Consider the following 19,571-nt stretch of genomic DNA (forward strand, 5'->3'; position numbering starts at 1 on the left):
GTGTTTTGGGTAACTTTTAAAGGGTGTTTTCAGCAATCACGAGCTGATTAGTCGATCGACGGAAAATGAACCTGCAACTATTCTGATAATTGCTTATTCATTTAAATTCATCATTCATTCATTCATCATGTACTGAATAGCTTTGGGTCTTATTATCTGTTGAGCCCAACAGATAATAGATTTTAGGGTGTGAAAAGACTGTGACATCAATGGATGGATTTTGGATATTTTACAGTGATAAATTACCCCAGGCATATTTTTCTGTATATGTTCTCTTAAACAAAAATGGTTTTCATGTTGGTCTTTATCTTGGAACCCATCAGTTTATCGTCTGACAATGATTTTGACTCTGGCGGCTATAGCCAGTGTTTCTGGTTCTTTCGGTGTAGCCATCAGATATCTGGACCAAAACCAGTGCAGATAGATTAAAATAAGTTAATGAAGACCTTGTGTTCAAAGATTGCATTCGGCGGATCATTTGAACAAAAAGCAAAATATTAAAAGACCTTGAAGTAAAAGAATTTGTGATAGGGAGTTTATAGACTAAATAAAATGATAAACCAAAGTGACAACCGATAGATGAATACTAAAAAATATTTGACAATAATTGCAGTAATATTTGATATTAAAAATAAATATTATTTGCTGCCCTAATCTTAATCCTACCATTAAGAAGTGACTAAACTTTGTTGAGATGCTCCCTTGGGGCCAGTAGATCTGTGCTCTCTCTTGTGTGTCACTTTTGCCTGTTCTGTCTTATTTATGTCTATCGGTTTTACCTTCCCCTCTCTCCTCTTTGTCTTTTTCTTGTTCTACTTCTTTGTGTCCCTCCTCTTTGTCCTTTGTCTTCTTATTACAACTTTTCTTCCCTCCGCTGCCCTTTCTTCCCCTGTTTCCCCATTCACCTTTTCCTCTGCTGCGGTGCGGTGTCGTAACCCGGGTGGCGTTAGCTCGGGGCAGTCGTATCCCTCGGCCCAGTATGAGTCAGGGCTGCAGCAGAGAGGCCAGCAGGGAGAGCAGCCGGGACACCAGCCCCGTCCGCTCCTTCACACCCCTCGGTGAGTAGCAGTAGTGGACGGATACCCAGGAGGGATGATGAGTAAGATAATAAAGGAGAAGTGAAACCCCTTTTTTTATCTTTTTTTTTTGTGCACAGCTCAAACCCAAGAGATGTAGACTTTTAATTAAATCCAGCATCTGATGTAACTTCTTAAATCTTAGCAGTTTAAAAAAGTTGAGGGTGATTTTTAAAAAAGCCAAGTGCATGCTTTCAGCCTTTCTTTCTACTCTCAAACACTGTTCAATCAGTCTTAGGCTTATGTTTGTCGCGTGTGAGTGCGTGTGCGAGTGTTAAACTCTGTATGTGTGTTTCAATCTTGGTTTCAGCGACACGGAGCTACTCTCGCTCCACTGGAGCTCTTCACACACCTGACACTTTTGGGGCTGCAGGTGAAGGCTGAGTACATCTATTTCTCTGTACCTCACCCACCCACTTTGCCTTAATTTTTTTGTCCGTTCCGTTTTTTCTTTTTGTTTCGTCTTAAGAGCCACCACGCATCTCCTCCTGTATTATTTGTTTCTTTCTTGTCCATCAGCCTCCTTGTTTTTTTTTTGTGTGTGTTTTTTTTTCTCTTTCATTATGCCCAAGGATGTCGAACCTTCCAGTGGAATCGCATGTTTCCGCCCGTTCAGTTGCCAGCTGACAACTATTTTGCCAGTGTCACCAGTGCCCATTTGTTTACTTTTACTAGCTCTGCCCCTTCTCTGCAGGGGCACCAGCACCTTCTTCTTTGTTTTCTGTTAATCATTCTTTCTCCCCCAGTGGCGCCTGCAATGTCATTTAACGAGTCATCACATCAACTAATGCCTTGGTCATACATCACAACCTTCAGTGTCAGCAGATATTTGTACGGTTCACACTGCATAACTTTATGTCCTGTTATTGTCTTGTAGTCTGATGGTTTGCACGCTACATAACTGAGCAGCAGGAGGTCACACGCACAACGAATGATGAGTCCCGAGCAGTCCAAGTTGTTTTTGTGCTACTTGGCAGGGGATGGTCGCGCAGCAAGGATTATTTTTAAATGTGAAACGGACTTCTCGTTATGTGGTTAGGCAAGGGTGACACAGTTACAAATACTGAAAAGCTTGTGTGTATTTATTTATTCTCATAGAATTGGTAGGCCATTATTTTTGCCTGCATCATTAATATAGATGCATGATAAGACTGAGTTCAATGAGCTGATGCGGTTGACAGCGAGAGGGGTAGAAAGGAGAGGAGTGTCTGCTCGCATTGACTGTAGCTCCTCTCTGGCTCCCTGACCTGTCACTGACTCAACCAGATGTTTAGCCTGCTAGTTGCAGAGATCACACAATTCACATATCATCGTCCGTGGGAGAGAGTACTTTAATGGGTTGTCAGTACCCAACACAGGTCCATGTTAAAGTTTAACATGTCACCTCAGTTTTACAGTGTTATAAACCCACAAGAACAGGATATACAAGTCATCCTTCTAACATAAGAGCCATGCTTACCCAGCATGAGCCGTGGACATAAGTAAAAACCCACAAATCGTCCGTGTTAAACAGTTAAGTCGAACCTTGGAGACGTGTGTCCTGTGCAGGACCTTGAAAATCTGGATTATTGTTTCAGAGACCTCCAAAAAAATCAGGGCAGAAATCCTGTAGTGTGAACTGCTACTAAGATTTACAGGGCTCTTGATGGGAAGTGTATGTACAGGTTGAGTAAATGTCAGTGGACAACTTAGGTCTGAAGTCTAAAGTTTTCTGTTTTACTCTCCCTCTGTCTATCCTCCCTGTCCCTCCCCCTGATTCTCTACAGGATCAAATTTTGGCATCAGTCAGTCCAGTCGTCTCTCCTCTTCAGTCAGTGCCATGAGGGTCCTCAACACGGGTTCCGATGTGGAAGAGGCTCTGGCAGACGCTTTGGTATGAAAACACTTTCCAACATATATATATACTTTAAAAGGAAACACAACAACTCTGAGCACATTTCATTAAGCTGTCACCATATGCAGCTCACACCTCCTGGAGTGTGTGTATGTATGTATGTGTGCGCGTGTGTGTTAACTAACCCCTGGTTCTACCTCTGTTTAATGCTGTCAGCTGTTGGGAGACATGCGGTCCAAGGTCAGCTCCTTCTCCTGCCTCTTACCTGTGTGTTGTGTGTGTTTTAGCTGTGTTCTGTCAAGCTAGGTGTTGTGAGCGCATGTTTTCTTCCTGTGCATGGTCTAGCTGTGCCTTCATTTGCAGTTTAATTTCATCTCTTTCCCGTCCTCCACCCGCAGAAGAAGCCTGCAAGGCGGCGGTATGAAAACTACAGCATGTATTCGGACGACGACGCCAACAGCGACGCATCCAGCGCCTGTTCGGAGAGGTCCTACAGCTCCAGGAATGGAGGAGCCATCCCCACCTACATGAGACAGACCGAAGACGTGGCAGAGGTTGGGCATTAGTCATTCAGGAATTATAGCGCATCTTTTCCTATATCCAAAATATCTTTTCCTCTGCTTGGCCGTTCCCTGCCTCTAGCGGCATGCGGAAAACGTTAGTTGAAACTGCTCTTCATGTATTATTCAACATATTACATATTGTACATCCCTTATTTTTGATAAACGTCAGGTCTGAAGCCTTGCAAATTTTCAGCCTTACTCAGATTTTAAAGTAATAGATAAATCGCGTATCTGCAAAGACCAGAATTTAAAGCTACTACAAGGAGCTTTTAACTGGTTATGAAACCATCTGAATTTATTACTGATACCTCTGTATGACCTACATAAGCAACAAGACCGGGAGGATTAACAATTCTATTTAGTTTTTCTTCATGCCTGCCACATGCCTACAATGCCTACATCTGCCTAGCCCCTTAAGGAACACCGTTCCAACATAGGAACACCCTTCACTAAACGAAGACCCTTCGTAAAAACTAATCGTTTTTTTGCTAATAGTTTTAAGCATCAGATCTTAACAGTATATACTCACTGTTGGAAAGCTGAGGCTGTCGCGATTATTTTAAGCCCAAACACACAGGAAAAAAGTTATTTCCAGACCATGTAATAGCCTTCTAAACTCACCCATGACGCAACATTAGAAAGAGCCTTCTACTGCAAAAAGCAAGAATGCCTACATACCTTCGGAGTGTTCCCTTTTTCCACAGCTACAACGTCATGCCACAATTTTTTTTTCATAGTTCGCCAAGAGTCCATAGAATGGGAATATCCATGTCATTTTACCCAAAACTAGCTACAAATGTTGAACAAGTAAGAAACCACAGGGTCTTAGCTTTCATTTAAGACCAAGATTATGTTTCTAGGTAAAGGGGTTCTCAAGTTATAAGCCTTTGAATCTCAGTAGGCGCTCTTGGAAAAAAAGGACCCAAGCAAAACGCACAGACATGCCTTTAGAAAAAAAATTGTGAAAAATAAATTTTTTAGTCTTTTGACTTCAAATTGTGATTGTAGCAAGCTGAGACCTGTGGCTATGGCCTAATTGTGTCTGCTGTGTCCATAGACATACCTGAACCCTTATATCTTAGTCAGTTTATTGACATTTGAATTGGACGGAAACCAAAACCTGTGTTCCAACCTCTGTAACTCACTGTGTCAGTATGTCATAGAATCACACTTACACTTCTAAAAAAAACTTGAGGATGTTACCTTTCCAGTGGTACCAAGCACATCCCTGAGTCGCAAACTATTTTCTGACATTTTATAGACCAAACAACTAATCAACAAAATGATCGACAAATTAACTGACAATCAAAATAATTCTTAGTTGCAGCCCTGCTGTCTTTGAGTCTATACTGTATGTAGCCCCAGTTCAGTACCACGGTTGTACTGACTTTGAAAAGCTTCTATATAGAAGTAACAGACCTTTGTGTGTTTGTGAATTTGTCTTGCAGGTGTTGAACCGTTGTGCCAGTGCCAACTGGTCAGAGAGGAAGGAGGGGCTGTTGGGGCTGCAGGCGCTGCTCAAGAACCAACGCACCCTCAGGTCAGCCTCAGAACGAGTAGAGGAAATTTACAAAGAATACATCGACTGTTACATTTTCATCTAACTGTGTTTGTTGTTGATCTGCAGTCGGGTAGAGTTGAAGAGGCTGTGTGAGATCTTCACCAGGATGTTTGCAGATCCTCACAGTAAGGTATGAGTGCATGCAGCGCAAGGACTCACACGAAGACACACATTTCATTTTAAATAGATTCATTATTCATTCACTTTGATTTTATTTATCCCACCATCCTTCACTGTACCAGATTCTGCCAAAACAAAGACCCACACAGACACATTTCAGTTTAAGTTTAGAGGTGAAGACAGGATAAACGGGCCACAATGTGTTCACAAATGTACACACACACAAACACACACTTGGGTATACACACTCAAACACAGGCATGCAAATTGTGCGATGGACTGTTTTCTAACGGCATGCCACACCTGAGTGTGTGTGTGTGACCTCACACTCTCCGCCGTCCTGTGGGATTGCTCTGTCACTGTTGATCAACCAATCCGCTGGCTGCGCTCACTGCATTCACTGCCACTCGCTCTCTTTCTCCCCTCCCTCCATGCAGTCTGAAGCGATGACACTCACCGCACACACACTCAGACGCACTTAAGCACACACACAAACATGTGGGCTGCCAGCTCCTCTCTCTGACTAACCAGCTGCGGTTCGCCCTCTCTAACACTGCCACTTTTCTTTGGCCGTTTTTTTTTTTTTTTTTTTTTTTGTCTGCCCGTTGCCTCATACATGTCGTAAGGTGTGTGAGAGCACTTCCCCCCTCCCACCCGTTTGACGTTTGACGATTTGATGAATTTCAGCGAGACTCCGGCAGGGTGTACGGCACAGCAGAATCCGGTATAAGCTCAGCCTCCTTCAAGGTACTGCATCTCACCATGGATCCTGTCTTCATCTTTATCTTTCCTACATCATTCCCACTTTTTCACCCTCCATGATTTTCAACTCCTCTTTCAGTTCTCAGGTCTTTCGTGGTGCACAAACCATCACTTCACATTTTTAAAAGATGTCGTCGCTCTTATCTGTTTGATGCCCTTTTTTGCAAATGTTGGATTCAAAGTTGAGATTGTGAGCAAACACTCACCGACTACATTCAGTTGTTTTTGCGCAGGATGCTAACAGATGTGTCTCTCTCTCCCCCATGCCACCTCAACCTGGAACTCTCTGTAGAGAGTAAGTTCGGCCAATCAGTGTTATTTATATGTTTGGATGAATATCTGCTTGGATAATTGGGTAACCAGTTGTCAGGGCAAGGACTAACCTGCTAACCTCAGGACTAACCTGCCTCACGTAATGTTTTCTGTAACTACAGCCGCATGTACAGTAGGGCTGGGTATCACCAGGTACCTCGCGATACGATACTATCACGATATTTTGCCCACGATAACGATAATATCACGATACAGCGATTCTGCGATAATCGATATATTGCAAGAAATTTCATCCACGATACATCACGATATCTGACAAAACATTGTCAATCAATTTCACATGATTGACAGCCAAGTAAACAAAGAGTATATTGCACAGTGTCTCTTCTTAACACACACACTGACTACAACTATCATTAAATATCTATATGTGTGGGTTTCAGAGCTACTTAAAACATTTTTTAAATTTTATTTGGTTGTATACCTATGTTTGAATAAAGATAAAGCTGTCCTCCGAAGAGGGGTGGTGGTGGTGGGCCATTTGGCACCAGTGTATCGATAAACTACCTCAAGACAAAGTATTGCGATATATCGTAGTATCGATATTTTGGTACAGTCTAATTTGTGGTTTTTAATTCTTGTCAATGAATTCACTTTTTCTTAATTGCTGTCTTTTCTCTATATTTTTTTAATCTGGGTGATTTTAAGTTTAATTGGTGATTAAGAATGATGCTGCCTTAATGAGTGAATAACCACTAACTTCACATGATAACTGTGTCCTATAAATAATGGACTACCTGTATGAATGCATGTGTGCATGAAACATCTGAATTGTTAAATGAATGAGTCACCGCGTGACCCAAATCTTGTCTGTGTGTGTTTAGGTGTTCAGTATGTTCCTGGAGACACTGGTAGATTTCATCCTGGTCCATAAGGAGGATCTGCAGGACTGGTTGTTTGTCCTGCTCACACAGCTGCTGAAGAAGATGGGAGCCGACCTGCTGGGCTCCGTACAGGCCAAAGTTCAGAGAGCCCTGGATGTTACACGGTGGGTGTCACACTTACATGCAGACTGACATTAGGAGTAGGAATTAAGTAATGTAAGTACAAGTCATTGCTCCCCTTTGATTTTGCATTGCGTGAAGACGCCTTATGTCTGCTAGCAAACAACATAAACTTGCCTAAAGTCTGCTGTGTGGTGTTTTCATAACCTGCCAAACCAAAAAAATAAAAACAAAACCTGAGCCTTAATGAAGACAAAAGCGGCAAAGGGGGATTTTTAATTTAATGTTCATTATCACCTCTGTGTTGGAGGAATTGTGAGATAACGGGGGATTATTAACATATCTTTTGTGATTTTCCATTTTCACATAGATAGAGGAGACTGAAAAAATTATAACATTTCTGATTGATCCTGTGTTGTTTTTTACTTGGAATACCACCCCAAAATGTAATAGGAAATGACCAAAGATATATACCTTGTGTACATAAACTGGTGGCCAGAAAGGTTAGAAAAGCATTTTCACAAACACAAACTCAATGGAGTCAGAAACTGAAAAGTCTATTCAATGGAATACATGACAGCAAAAACTGTCAATGAAAATTTACTTTTTTCCACAAACACTTGAATATCTAAATGATAGGATTCAAACAGACTATGAAGAGAGAAAAAAAGACTGAAAAGCCCTCTCTCCATTACTGTTCAACAACCGTTTTATTAAGTTCAGTGTTACTTGCATTAAGATTTACATAGTGCAGAGCTTTGGCAGGATAAAGGGGAATTGCCATGTGCCATAAGTTGCTAAGTTGGCCAGTCAAACGGTAGAGCTTGAAGCTATGCATGCCCTGGTTTTGATTTTTGCTAAGTTAAATGATGATTTTTCCCAGTGAACGAATCAAACAGTTATAAATATCAAAATCTGTCACTTTGAGGCCTTTCATTGTGATCATTTTTGGAATAGTTTGTGAGAATAATGTGAGCTCAAAGTTCCTACAAATGCTGTGCTGAGATTATTTGTTACAAGAGAAACTGAGGATCAATGAGGCCTTCTATCTCTTGTGTCTTTTGAGATGTTTTTGCACTAGAAGTTTGAAGAGGACTTTCTTTTTCTCTGACAGAGATTCTTTCCCCAATGACCTCCAGTTCACTATACTCATGAGGTTCACTGTGGACCAGACACAGACTCCCAACCTCAAGGTAAACATCATGTTCATTGGATTTGTGTGTGAGTGTATGTGTGGTTCTATGTGAAAGCTGTGTCTGTGTGTGAAGGTTTGAGTAAGAGAGGGAAGGATGGACACAAGGCTGGAAAGTCAGGGACTGTGTAACCTTGGTAATGACCTCATGCCTGCCCATGCTGGCGCTGCCTCCTAGCACCCCACAACCCCCTGAAACCTGGGCTGTGATTGGATAGCGATGTGATGTAGTCACTCCTCTGGCTTTTTTTGCTCTGCCACAGTGTGGACACTCCCTTCAAGCTTCCTCCTCTGACTCCTTCCCCATCCTCTCGTACTTCCTCCCCCCTGCCTCCACTCTCTCACTAACCTGTCTGTTAGAGCACCATCACCTCCACCGTCCTTACCTTTCTCTTAATTCCAGCTCCTTTATCCCTCACTCTTCCCTCCTCCACCCTATCCTGCCCAATGCTTCACCTCATTCTCACGACTTCTTCACTTCTTATCAGTCCTAATCCAACTAGGCTTGGGCAATGAATTTTATTATTGGCACTGCAATTTCACCCTCCCGTCTCAAATATATATTAATTCTAGCTCTTCATTTGACCTGGCAAAATTTCACAGCAGTTCTCGTATTGTATTTGTGTCATTCTATACCAGATCTCTTGAAAAAATATTGTATTTTTAAGGCTCACCAATTTGATTCAAATTTTCTTAGTTTGTTTTTGGGCCCTGAAGCTTCATTTACACTACACAGAATCCAAATTTGGTTGCAACGAAGTCAAAACTGTTGGAAATATTAGTCATTGAAAATGAATCTTTCTTCGTTTGGGAAAATAAATAAATAAATATATATTTTAATTACTGTAAAAGATTCTGCAACAGCTATTAAATACTTACATGTTGTAAATTATTTGTAGCGTTTCTCAAATGTTTAGTACAAATTTCAACACAATCCGGTGAAAAATAAGCAATTGGTGAGGCAAATACACACACAAAGAATGACCTTACAGCTCACATGAAGGCTAGGGAAGATATGTGTGTCAGTGATTTTGCAAATCAGTGAGGGCAACTAATAAATGGCAATCTTAGATTTGCATGATTTTTTATTTTCATTTTTTTTTTTTTGCAAATGTGAAATACCTGCATTTTTCTTACTCACAACTCACTGAACTTGCCAAAAAACAAAAGAAAATATATCAATGGCATACAAGAAAATGCCGTTAGCAGTCTAAACTGCATAAACATCGCCTTATGCACGTTCCTCGCAACTATGATAAATGTTAGCATAGACTTTAAAGTGCGGCAGTAGTTATCCAGCTTCATAACTCCTGCATGAAGCCTCATAAAACTCTGATTTATGTTGGTTAATTAGCTCTTTACTGCCATCATGTGGCCTAAACAATTACATTGTGAATTGCCAGATTTTTTGAATAATAACATAACAGTATCGCCAAAGCCTACTTTACATTCAGTCTATAACTCCTCTTTAACTCTCTTCACCCTTCCTCCCTCCTGCCTCCCCTTCCTCCTCCCCTCTTGTCCCCCCCCTTCCCTCCCCAACCCTGCCCCCCTTTCCTTCCCTCTCCGTTGATTGACGCGGTGCTTCTCCTCTTTCTCTCTGAAGCCTGTTCGGAGCTCGTGTTGCGGGCGAGGGCGAGGCAGGGGAGGGTCCGGGGTTAAATTGTTCCCCCCCAGAGCGCGGCGCCACGCTTGCTCTCTAGACGAGCAGGCCGCAGCCTGGAGCCAGTCCTCCCAGGTCAGTGCGCTCCGGGGGGAGCAATTATGTGGCGCGCACGATGCTGCTAAGTGATTTGGAGGAAGTTCTGGTCCTTGAGGTGCATATGTTTATCAAGAGAAGGAGAAAGAGAGATGGAGGAAAATCAGGGCAGGAGCCAATAGTTGTGGCGTTTCGAAGCCTGCGGTGAATGTTTGCATTTATTGGTTCCTTCGTTTTGTCATCTGTCATCTATTTTCTTTTTGACTGACTTCTTTTTATAAGGCATGATCAACCATGAATGCACTTTGATCTTTTCTCACTGATCACCATTTGATTTTCAGAACTTCAAGAGATGCACAATCTGCAGTGGTTGTACATGCTGACTGAACATTGTCCGTCACTTTTTCATGTGTGTGTGTGTGTATGTGTGTTTTGTAGTTTGGTTATCACCTGTGTTTTTGCAGGTGATTAATGGCCATGCAGTGTCTTTTGTTATCAATCAACTCACTAATGATTATTATAAATTTGTTTTTTTGTGTCGCAGGTGAAGGTGGCGATTCTGAAATATATTGAGACGCTGACGTTACAGATGGAAGCTCCAGACTTTGTGAACTCCAGTGAGACGCGGTTGGCCGTCTCCCGCATCATCACCTGGACGACTGAACCCAAGAGCTCTGACGTCAGAAAGGTGCCGACACAGTTTATTGTAGAAACAGTTGATACCACAGATACTTCTCAAGCAGGTGGAAAGAAATGCCACCCTGGTTGATTCTCTAATACACACAAACGCAGGAAAGATGGTGTAGATTGTTCCAGAAGTCTTTGTAACTGAGAGGAATGTATTCTGTGTGTTACAGGCAGCCCAGTCGGTGCTAATCTCACTGTTCCAGCTCAACACTCCAGAGTTCACAATGCTGCTGGCAGCTTTGCCCAAAACGTTTCAGGACGGTGCCACCAAGCTGCTTCAAAACCACCTGAAGAATACTGGCAACGTTGCACAGGTAAACACACACGCGCACACACGCACCAAGTCTCTCAGTCCACACAATCGTTATACTGTAAAGTATACTGTTGTCCTAACTTGTGTGTTTTTTTGTCACTTCCTCAGGCACCAATGGGCAGCCCTCTGACACGCCACACCCCTCGATCTCCAGCCAGCTGGTCCAGCCCGGTCACTTCCCCCACCAACACTTCCCAGAACACCCCTTCACCAAGGTACTCACTCACTTACACACGATTAACACGGACAGGCCTTCAACCTCCTGTTGCTACAGTACTTTAAAATGTAAAAACCATCAAACAATCATTGACATATTAAGACAGGTCAACATGAACACAGGGGAAAAGAGTAAAGTCTACAGATGTTCCCTTCACTAAAACCACATCATTCAGGCAGTGTGACCTTTTGAGTCTCTTCCTCTCCTTGATGTCTTTAGTTAATGTCATGTCTTTGTAGACTGTTTATACATTTCAAATTTTGGTAGTCCCTTGAAATTATTTTCTCCACTTGTCATGAGATTTATTCTAAATTTGTTTTAAAAATATTATGTTCCTCATGTACACATGGGGTATAGCTGGGGTGATACTCTGCAGTCTGATGACTCACTCCAGCTGTAATCCTGCAGCCCTGGCTCAGCGTCCATGTTTTGTCTCATTTGTGTGCAGTGCATTTGACTACGACACGGAGAACATGAATTCAGAGGACATCTACAGCTCGCTGAAAGGTGTCACTGAAGCGATCCAGAACTTCAGCGTCCGCAGCCAGGAAGACATGAATGATCCAGTCCAACGGCGCGAGGGAGAGGAGGTCAGTAGAAAGGACTGGTATTAGAGCTCTGCTGTTGCTTCTGTTAAATATTCCAGTCAATTGTCAGCAACAACTTTTTTTACATAGTTAGGCATTTTCTTACTCAGCCATGGAGACATGACTTTGATGAGAAAGAAAGTGAAACATTTACAGATGTTGGTCTGAAGGATAGCAGCCAGGTGTAAGTGTTGAAAACAGGATTAAAAATTACCAAGCTGCCAGTTTTTGGGAATTCCTTTATGAAACAGCACAAAACTTGTTAAACTTGCAATGTGGGACATTTACATATAGTGCCCTTGTCAAATGAGCTGACGCAGTGCTCATTAGGCCTGTCACAATCAGATATATCTTTCTGTATTTCGCACCATACCACAGTCTGCAGTGACTTTACAGCTTTTAAACCATTCTTTGCTGCATCAACCAGCAAATAATGGTTTGCCACAGCTGAAGAGCAGAGTAACCATAACAGATATATGGAATATAGTGGAATAATGGCATAATATACCACTTTTACACTGAACTGAGTGTGTAAACGTGGCTTTTTCAAACAGAGGTAAACGGCTAATAATCTGGTATAACCTCTGTTCAGATTAAAAATGGACAAGTTTGCCTTTCTGTTGTCTTCGCCTTGTGTGTCCTGTTCGTCATCATGAACAGGGCAAAAAGCAGGGGACAGTAGAAAGAAGCAGATCATATACCTCATCACAATACATTCAGAAGATGTTAAACTTGTCCTATCAATAATATTCTGAATTAGACACATCTTTTTTCTGGAGCTGGAACGCTTACTTTTTTAATATCATTAACTCCAGTCTCTCTTTTTAACGCAACGCCTACTGAATGATCTTCAAGCGCTGCTTGACAGAGATGGGTGGAAAGATATTAACAAGTCCCGGCTTCAACATAAAGTGTGTCTTGTATATATAAATATATTGTATATATAAATTAAAATCCGCAGAAAAATCTCAGTCTTTTTATCGAGGGAATCAGGATGAAGCTAACTTCCAGGTCAGCCTAAGAAAACATGTTATCCCTGTGGCTTTCTATAAGAACATTGTCGGTGTCTGTGTAATTACCCTCCCTGCCAGAGGGGGGAGACAAATGGCCCACACTGTTGGTTTAGGTCAATTATTTTAGTCAGACATTTTTCGATAAAACTTGGCAGAACAATGCAAATAAAAAGATCACATGTTTTGGAGACATTTTTGGAGAATTGCTATAGCAATGAAACCTTGCTCTGAGCTGCTCACACTGAACACAGACTCGGGGGAAATTTAACAAACCAAACCAAAGCTCTTTTTTCAATACCTTACTTACTGGGAAATAAACAAAAAAAACAGTGTTTAATCATGCAAGTCCACAGTTGTGTAAAATTGTCAAAGTTAAGGCCTAAAAACAAACCTAAACACAGCTACATACATACATGTACTTTGTCTGACCCTGACATCTGACCTGTTCCACCGCTCTGCAGCGTGGGAACTGAGAGTCATGTGCAAGTGTTTATGGGACAGACGACTGTGAGCATAATCCTCTCCAGCCACTGATAAAACCATGTTTATTATTTGATATGATCCCAGCTCCTGAAAATCACAGAGAGGGTTTTCTCAACAGGAAACTTCCCTTTTAATATTTCCACGACTGCTTATCTTGGTACTCGTTCAGTCCAAATGTTTGACGTCAGACGTCATTCCAGGTCTTGTTGCACTCTCTCCTGCCAGCCCCGCCCCTCCTTTAAGGACACGGTGTACTCTGCTACAGAGGTGTGACCTCCTGACATTTTCTCATGAGGTTCATCTGAAATCTAACCAGCCCACATGTCATCGGCATGCCAATCATAGCACACCTGACTCATCGGGCCACCACTGAGATGATGATTTTGAGTGGGTTGAGTGGTTTGACCAGTATCTGTACCTGCTAAAACAAAACACAGCCCAGCATTCAAGGATGCTTTCACACGTAACCTGTCTGTGCTTTACAAATACAATTACACTGTGTGTATGTAGTCTGTTATGTCAGAGCTGTCATTTAAACTCTCCATCAGACTACATAACTGGTTTGAAAGGGTGAATCTTGGTCCAGTTCCAGTTTGTTTTTATTGTGAAATTAAAGTAGGTCAGCTTCATTTAACAGGAATCCAAATCATTAACTCCTATTAAATCAATCCTCTTTTCGTCAACTGTTGAGAAAGTAATCTCCTACACCTGTAGAGAATCACAAGATAATTACATGTTTACACCTCTTGGTTTGGTTGTGATAATAGTCAGCATCAAATTGTAATCACTCATGGATGCCAGCCACCAAAATATGCCTGTTTTGTTGTCATCAAGAGCCATGTATTATTCCCTGAGAAATTAACAAAAATGTTGCATGACACCTAAGTGTTGCAGTGGTAGAAAGAAGAAAATCCTGGATCTGGCCCTTTCTCCAAATCCAAACAAAAGTTCATGGGGTCTGTATATCCTCTTTGGAAGAACATATTCTAACATTTTCTGAATCCAAGGTTGAAATTTATACAGCGGGGTTCACAGGGACAGGATGAATGCTGGAGGCAGCGAGATAAATCAATGGCAGATCATTTTCATATATTTTGGGCTGCCATCTAATCCTCTCATTGGAGTCACATTATACATTATACCTGGACACAATCTCTGACGAACTCATGTATTAGGATGAATATCTTTTAAAAGAACTTTTGATTTCAAACAAGAAAGAAAACTCCAATACAAATAAAGTTCCAAAAGAAAAAAATATAAGAATTGAGAGGCAACAGTGTTAGTTTGTTCCGGACAAAACAAAACAAAATATGTGTAAAAGTGACCAGAAACTCTCAGCCTCTTTAACAGTTTTAATTGCATCTCTGCAGGGTGACAGTGGAACAGACGGCAGAGTTTCTGACTTGATGGACGGTGGCCGCATGGCTCTGGACAACAAGACATCCCTCCTCAACACCCCCCTGCTCTCCTCCAGCCCCAGAGGAGCCCGCGAGCACTTCTTAGACTCTCCCTTCAAACACAGCCGCAAAGACACAAGCATGGACGACTCTGAGCATCTCACTGACGGTGCGCAAACGGACAGTTTAGTGTGTATAACTCACCATATACACTCAAATCAAATAATCTGATAATTCTAATAATTTTTCCTCCTCCTTAACAGATAGCAATCTGGACCAGTCAGAACTGGTGGCCGAGCTGCTGAAAGAGTTGTCCAATCACAACGAGCGCATTGAGGAGAGGAAGGCTGCGCTGTGCGAGCTGCTGAAGCTGATTCGTGAAAACACCCTGCAGGTGTGGGATGAACATTTCAAGACCATCCTGCTGCTCCTGCTGGAGACAATGGGCGACAGAGAGGTAAAAGCACTCTTTCCTGTGGTAACACTGCAGATATGCCTGAAGCCGAGTTATTTTCCTTCAAACCTTAAATCTTTGTAATTCTCCCAGCATGTGATCCGAACCCTGGCTCTGCGGGTGCTGAAGGAGATTCTCAGCAAGCAGCCGTGGAGGTTCAAAAACTACGCAGAGCTCACCATCATGAAGGCCCTGGAGGCTCACAAAGACCCCCACAAGGAGGTATGTGCCAACTGAAAATGGTCGTATTGACCTTTTCAAATATAGGTTAATACGTGTTAACCTTTTCAAATGTATATAAATCCTTCAAGTTCACACCAATGACGTGCTCTAAGCATGTTTCATAGTGACAGTACTGATGATTACGTGTGTTACTGCAGGTGGTGCGAGCAGCAGAGGAGACGGCAGCCATGTTGGCGTTGTCCATCAGTCCAGACCAGTGCATCAAGGTGTTGTGTCCCATCATCCAGTCAGCTGACTACCCCATCAACCTAGCTGCCATTAAGATGCAGACCAAAGTGATGGAGAGGGTTCCCCGTGACGGCCTGATCAGCCTGCTGCCTGAGATAGTGCCAGGACTCATACAGGTAAAATTCTGGTCTAGACAGACACATTCATACATGAATAGTTTTCCTCTGACTCCTTTGTTTCAAACAACGTGCCCTGCAGGTTTGTAATGTTTGTTATCTGGTTGAACAGGGTTATGACAACTCTGAGAGCAGCGTGAGGAAAGCCTGTGTGTTCTGCTTGGTGGCCATTTATGCAGTGATCGGAGAGGACCTCAAACCGCACCTCAGCCAGCTCTCCAGCAGCAAGGTAACCTGACCTACAAGCATTCAAAAATGTATCACAAGCCATGTCTCTGTCTTTACACAAGCGTTTTGACATGTTTTGTGTTTTTAACATGGCAAAACTTTATAGTTTTTTGTAATGTTTTTAATTAGTATTATAGCAATGTTTTAGTTCCATTTATTCTTAGAAATCTGTATTTAAACTAAGGTTCAACCATGTCTTTCTTGAAAGAATTAAAGGCAGTTTTTTTTCTGTGGGTTTTGAGTTGCTTTTATTCTGGTTTTTTGTCTGTAACTTTGTGTTTTTACCCCGTTCACTGTCCTTGCCATGTCTCCCCTGAGAAAAGCTAGTGAAATAAAAGATAAATGAAAATGAAATGAATTAGCATTCAACTACTATTAATAACAAATGGCATATATACTACATATTACAACTGTACCAAATGTATTTGTTTCTTGTTTACGTTCAAAGATTGGATTGTCTGTTGTCATATTTTTAGACATCATCCTGGAATATTATCCTCAGCTTGTGATGAAGTGATTCATTCATTCATTCATTCATTATTGTTATCATTATTGTTGTTGTTATTATTATCGTCATTATCATCATTATTATTATAATCAAATCAACTCACTGTAATGAATATAACTCAAGCTACCTCTCATTGTGTGCGGCAGCCGGTAGAACAGTTTGATGACTGCAGTGGAAACGGTGCCAACAAACATGGACTGAGGCAGAATACTTTGATAGATAAAAACCATATTGTGAATTTTGGAAATGATTACCGTCCATCTTTTTCCAATAAATCTTCACACAGTCTGGACTTATTGGAAATGTTTGGATCACACGAGTTAAAAACAATCCTGCACAGCTAACACTGGAATCTAATTCTAAGTTTCAACATATTAATATTAACATGCTTTAGACATTTCAACCAAATGCGCTAACGTGGCATGTAAAAACAGAGGTCTCGCGTGATAATAAGCTGGAGAAACTGCGTGTTTTTGACCTCAGTATTCATTTATGATCTCCCCTGTTGGAGACTCATTTACATGTCTGTCCTCTTTGTTTGTTTTTCTGTCTGTAGCTGAAGCTGTTGAACCTGTACATCAAGCGGGCCCAGTCCGGCTCCAGTGGCAGCGAACCCCCATCTGAGGGCCTATAGGGAGACACAGCGCCCTCCTGCAGGGCAACCACAGAACTGCAACTCTGCCCACCAAACATAAACATCTGTCCATGAGCTCACACCAACACAGACCTGAGAACAAACCACACATCCTAACACTCTCTCACAGGAGCAAACTGCTTACATTCACACCTACGCTTACACTCACACACACAGGTACACACTGTCCTCATACATTTCCTGTCCCACTGCAAGATGGGAGTTGTGGTGCCGAAGAGAGGAGTGTTGTAGTCCTCCGAACCATCAGACCTGACTGAACTGAACCTTTATATGTGGATTAAACATGCTCCACCCAGTCATTAAACACTCAAGGATGAAGATATGAAATGTCCGTCCTCTCCCGCTCCTTCTTTATATCCCCAACACAACAGTATCCCCTCCGAGTAATATCTTGATGTCAATGGGAAGTGGTGCAGCTGCATGGTTCTCATTTTTTGGGAGGGGGGGGGCCTGAGACGAACGAATGGTGCCGCCTTGTGTCTTTCTTGAACAGCGAGTAACCGGGGCCAGGTAGACAGGAATGTAAATTTACATTGTGTCATAGTTTGGGTTTATTTTACGCAACAAGGTTTTACTGCAGCGGTTTTTAAATGTCTGGAGTTTTCTCTCTCAGTCACACACATACAAAGTCTCTCTCTTTTAGAAAGGTGCTGATTAGCCTAAAAGGTACGACCGATCAACCCTGCGCAGCACTAACACAATGAGTCACAGTGGGTCTCACCTGCTCATAGCAAAAACAGTACATTGGCAGATTCCAAAGTATAGGAGGCGTTGTGTGCTTGGCTATGCATGAGACTAAATTTTAAAAAGACGTTTTTATTGGGGTCCTGATGACAGTCAGAAGAGTGTGACTGGGGATTTAAATTAATGTGAACGATGTCCACCCCTTTCACAAAAAATCAATGGTGTCCTCCGTTTCCTCGCAGCTCATCTTGGATCAGTCCTGGGCAACATGTGGAGGACAGATGAGTGCGTGCTGATTACTACATGAAGTATGACAGGACATGGCTTATTATCACATAGTGGATATGTATCTATATATGATATTAAAATGGAATATCCAGTAACAGTGTCATTTAGGAGAGTCCCTGGCGGGGTGTACAAGCACACCTGTGCCCATCCTTGTTTTTATTTTCTCTCTCTCTGTTGCGCGTGCCGTAGTCTCTTTCTCACACTTATGTTTTCTCAGCTGAGGAATTTGTAGAAATGTATTATTTACAGCTCTGAAGAAGAAGAAAAAACCTGTCATCCCTCTCCTTTCTCCTCTTCATCGTGTCTTTCTTTCCCTCCTCTTCTTGTAACATTCTAGTTTTCACTGTTGTGTTTCCTCCGTGCATTTACAAAGCTGTGCTTACAATAAAATAAAGAACTTGTACAGATCATAAACCCTGCCTCTTCTGATTTTTGCAGATGGAAACAGACAGCAAGATTAATGACAGGAGGGATATATTGCACATGTTGGTTTTCACTCGTTGCATTACAGCCAATGCAATTCAACACTGAAGACTTGGTTGTAAACAGTTTGTCTAACTGACCGAGGATCACTGGTAAACTTTCCAGCATATCTTCTAAAGATCTGATATTATCGCCACAATTTTAGATTATTTTCATTAGTAATTAATTAAATTAATAATTAAATTGATCAATTAGCCGTATGGTCCATAAAATGTCCAAAAATCAAATGTCTTGTTTTGTCCACAACCCAACGATACTCATTTTGTTGTCATAGAGGAGTATAGAAAATTGGAAACCGATTAACTTATGAACAAAATAGTTGGTGATTGATTTAATAGTCGTTAACTAATGGATTACTTGATGTAGCTCCATTGCTCTACTGTCCACCTGTAACTTTAACCAGGGGGAATTTAAGATGTAAATGTAAGAATCAAGTCACTCTAGATAAGCTTGCCCTTTTTGCAGAAATTCTACTTTACATAACAAGTTTACCTTGAAGCACAAAGGAGGTTGAAATGTTATGTCAGTGGTTCCCAAAAACAATCCTAAAAATAACAAAGGACAAGATTGAAAGAAGTACAGGTATTTTCTTTTATTATTATTTGTCTCTTTTCCTGTCAGTCCTTGTGAAACACTGGATACTTTTCATTCTTTGGACATCTAAAAATCATTGAAATTAAACTATTGAGGGAGGGAAAGTGTCTCTTTGGTTAAACTGCTTATAATGACTACAACATAATATTTTTTATTATTTTCATTATCAATTTCCCTGCTCACTTTTTAATTGTTTGTTGTTAAAAAAGGCAATGGAACCACTGTTAAAGTGGACTAATCCAGACACTCAGTGCAAAATATAAACATTTATGTCTTATGCAACAGACACTTGAGAAAGCGGTGTTGAAT

The 19,571-nt window shown here is 41.6% G+C and overlaps 1 protein-coding gene across 48 annotated transcripts in view; it reads left to right on the plus strand.

Moving 5' to 3' along the window:
* Nucleotides 1-18,599, plus strand: part of clasp2 (cytoplasmic linker associated protein 2) — a 65,388-nt gene extending 46,789 nt beyond the window's left edge. For 20 of the 48 annotated variants that reach the window (XM_030412085.1, XM_030412090.1, XM_030412093.1 and 17 more), the window contains 21 exons: nt 951-1,058; nt 1,387-1,449; nt 2,843-2,949; nt 3,127-3,150; nt 3,309-3,464; nt 4,922-5,013; nt 5,101-5,164; nt 5,842-5,901; nt 6,209-6,211; nt 7,074-7,237; nt 8,308-8,386; nt 10,629-10,772; nt 10,942-11,085; nt 11,193-11,299; nt 11,750-11,891; nt 14,755-14,950; nt 15,045-15,238; nt 15,329-15,457; nt 15,616-15,822; nt 15,935-16,051; nt 17,115-18,599. In XM_030412085.1, coding sequence (XP_030267945.1) covers nt 951-1,058; nt 1,387-1,449; nt 2,843-2,949; nt 3,127-3,150; nt 3,309-3,464; nt 4,922-5,013; nt 5,101-5,164; nt 5,842-5,901; nt 6,209-6,211; nt 7,074-7,237; nt 8,308-8,386; nt 10,629-10,772; nt 10,942-11,085; nt 11,193-11,299; nt 11,750-11,891; nt 14,755-14,950; nt 15,045-15,238; nt 15,329-15,457; nt 15,616-15,822; nt 15,935-16,051; nt 17,115-17,192 — 2,378 coding nt within the window. In that variant the 3' untranslated portion in view covers nt 17,193-18,599. The remainder of the gene's footprint in view (nt 1-950; nt 1,059-1,386; nt 1,450-2,842; nt 2,950-3,126; nt 3,151-3,308; nt 3,465-4,921; nt 5,014-5,100; nt 5,165-5,841; nt 5,902-6,208; nt 6,212-7,073; nt 7,238-8,307; nt 8,387-10,628; nt 10,773-10,941; nt 11,086-11,192; nt 11,300-11,749; nt 11,892-14,754; nt 14,951-15,044; nt 15,239-15,328; nt 15,458-15,615; nt 15,823-15,934; nt 16,052-17,114) is intronic. The other 28 variants (XM_030412106.1, XM_030412132.1, XM_030412134.1 and 25 more) reach the window with 17 other exon arrangements.
* Nucleotides 18,600-19,571: the final 972 nt, after the last annotated feature.

Source organism: Sparus aurata, chromosome 3 (genome assembly GCF_900880675.1).
Source record: "Sparus aurata chromosome 3, fSpaAur1.1, whole genome shotgun sequence".
In the NCBI taxonomy this organism is placed as follows: domain Eukaryota; kingdom Metazoa; phylum Chordata; class Actinopteri; order Spariformes; family Sparidae; genus Sparus; species Sparus aurata.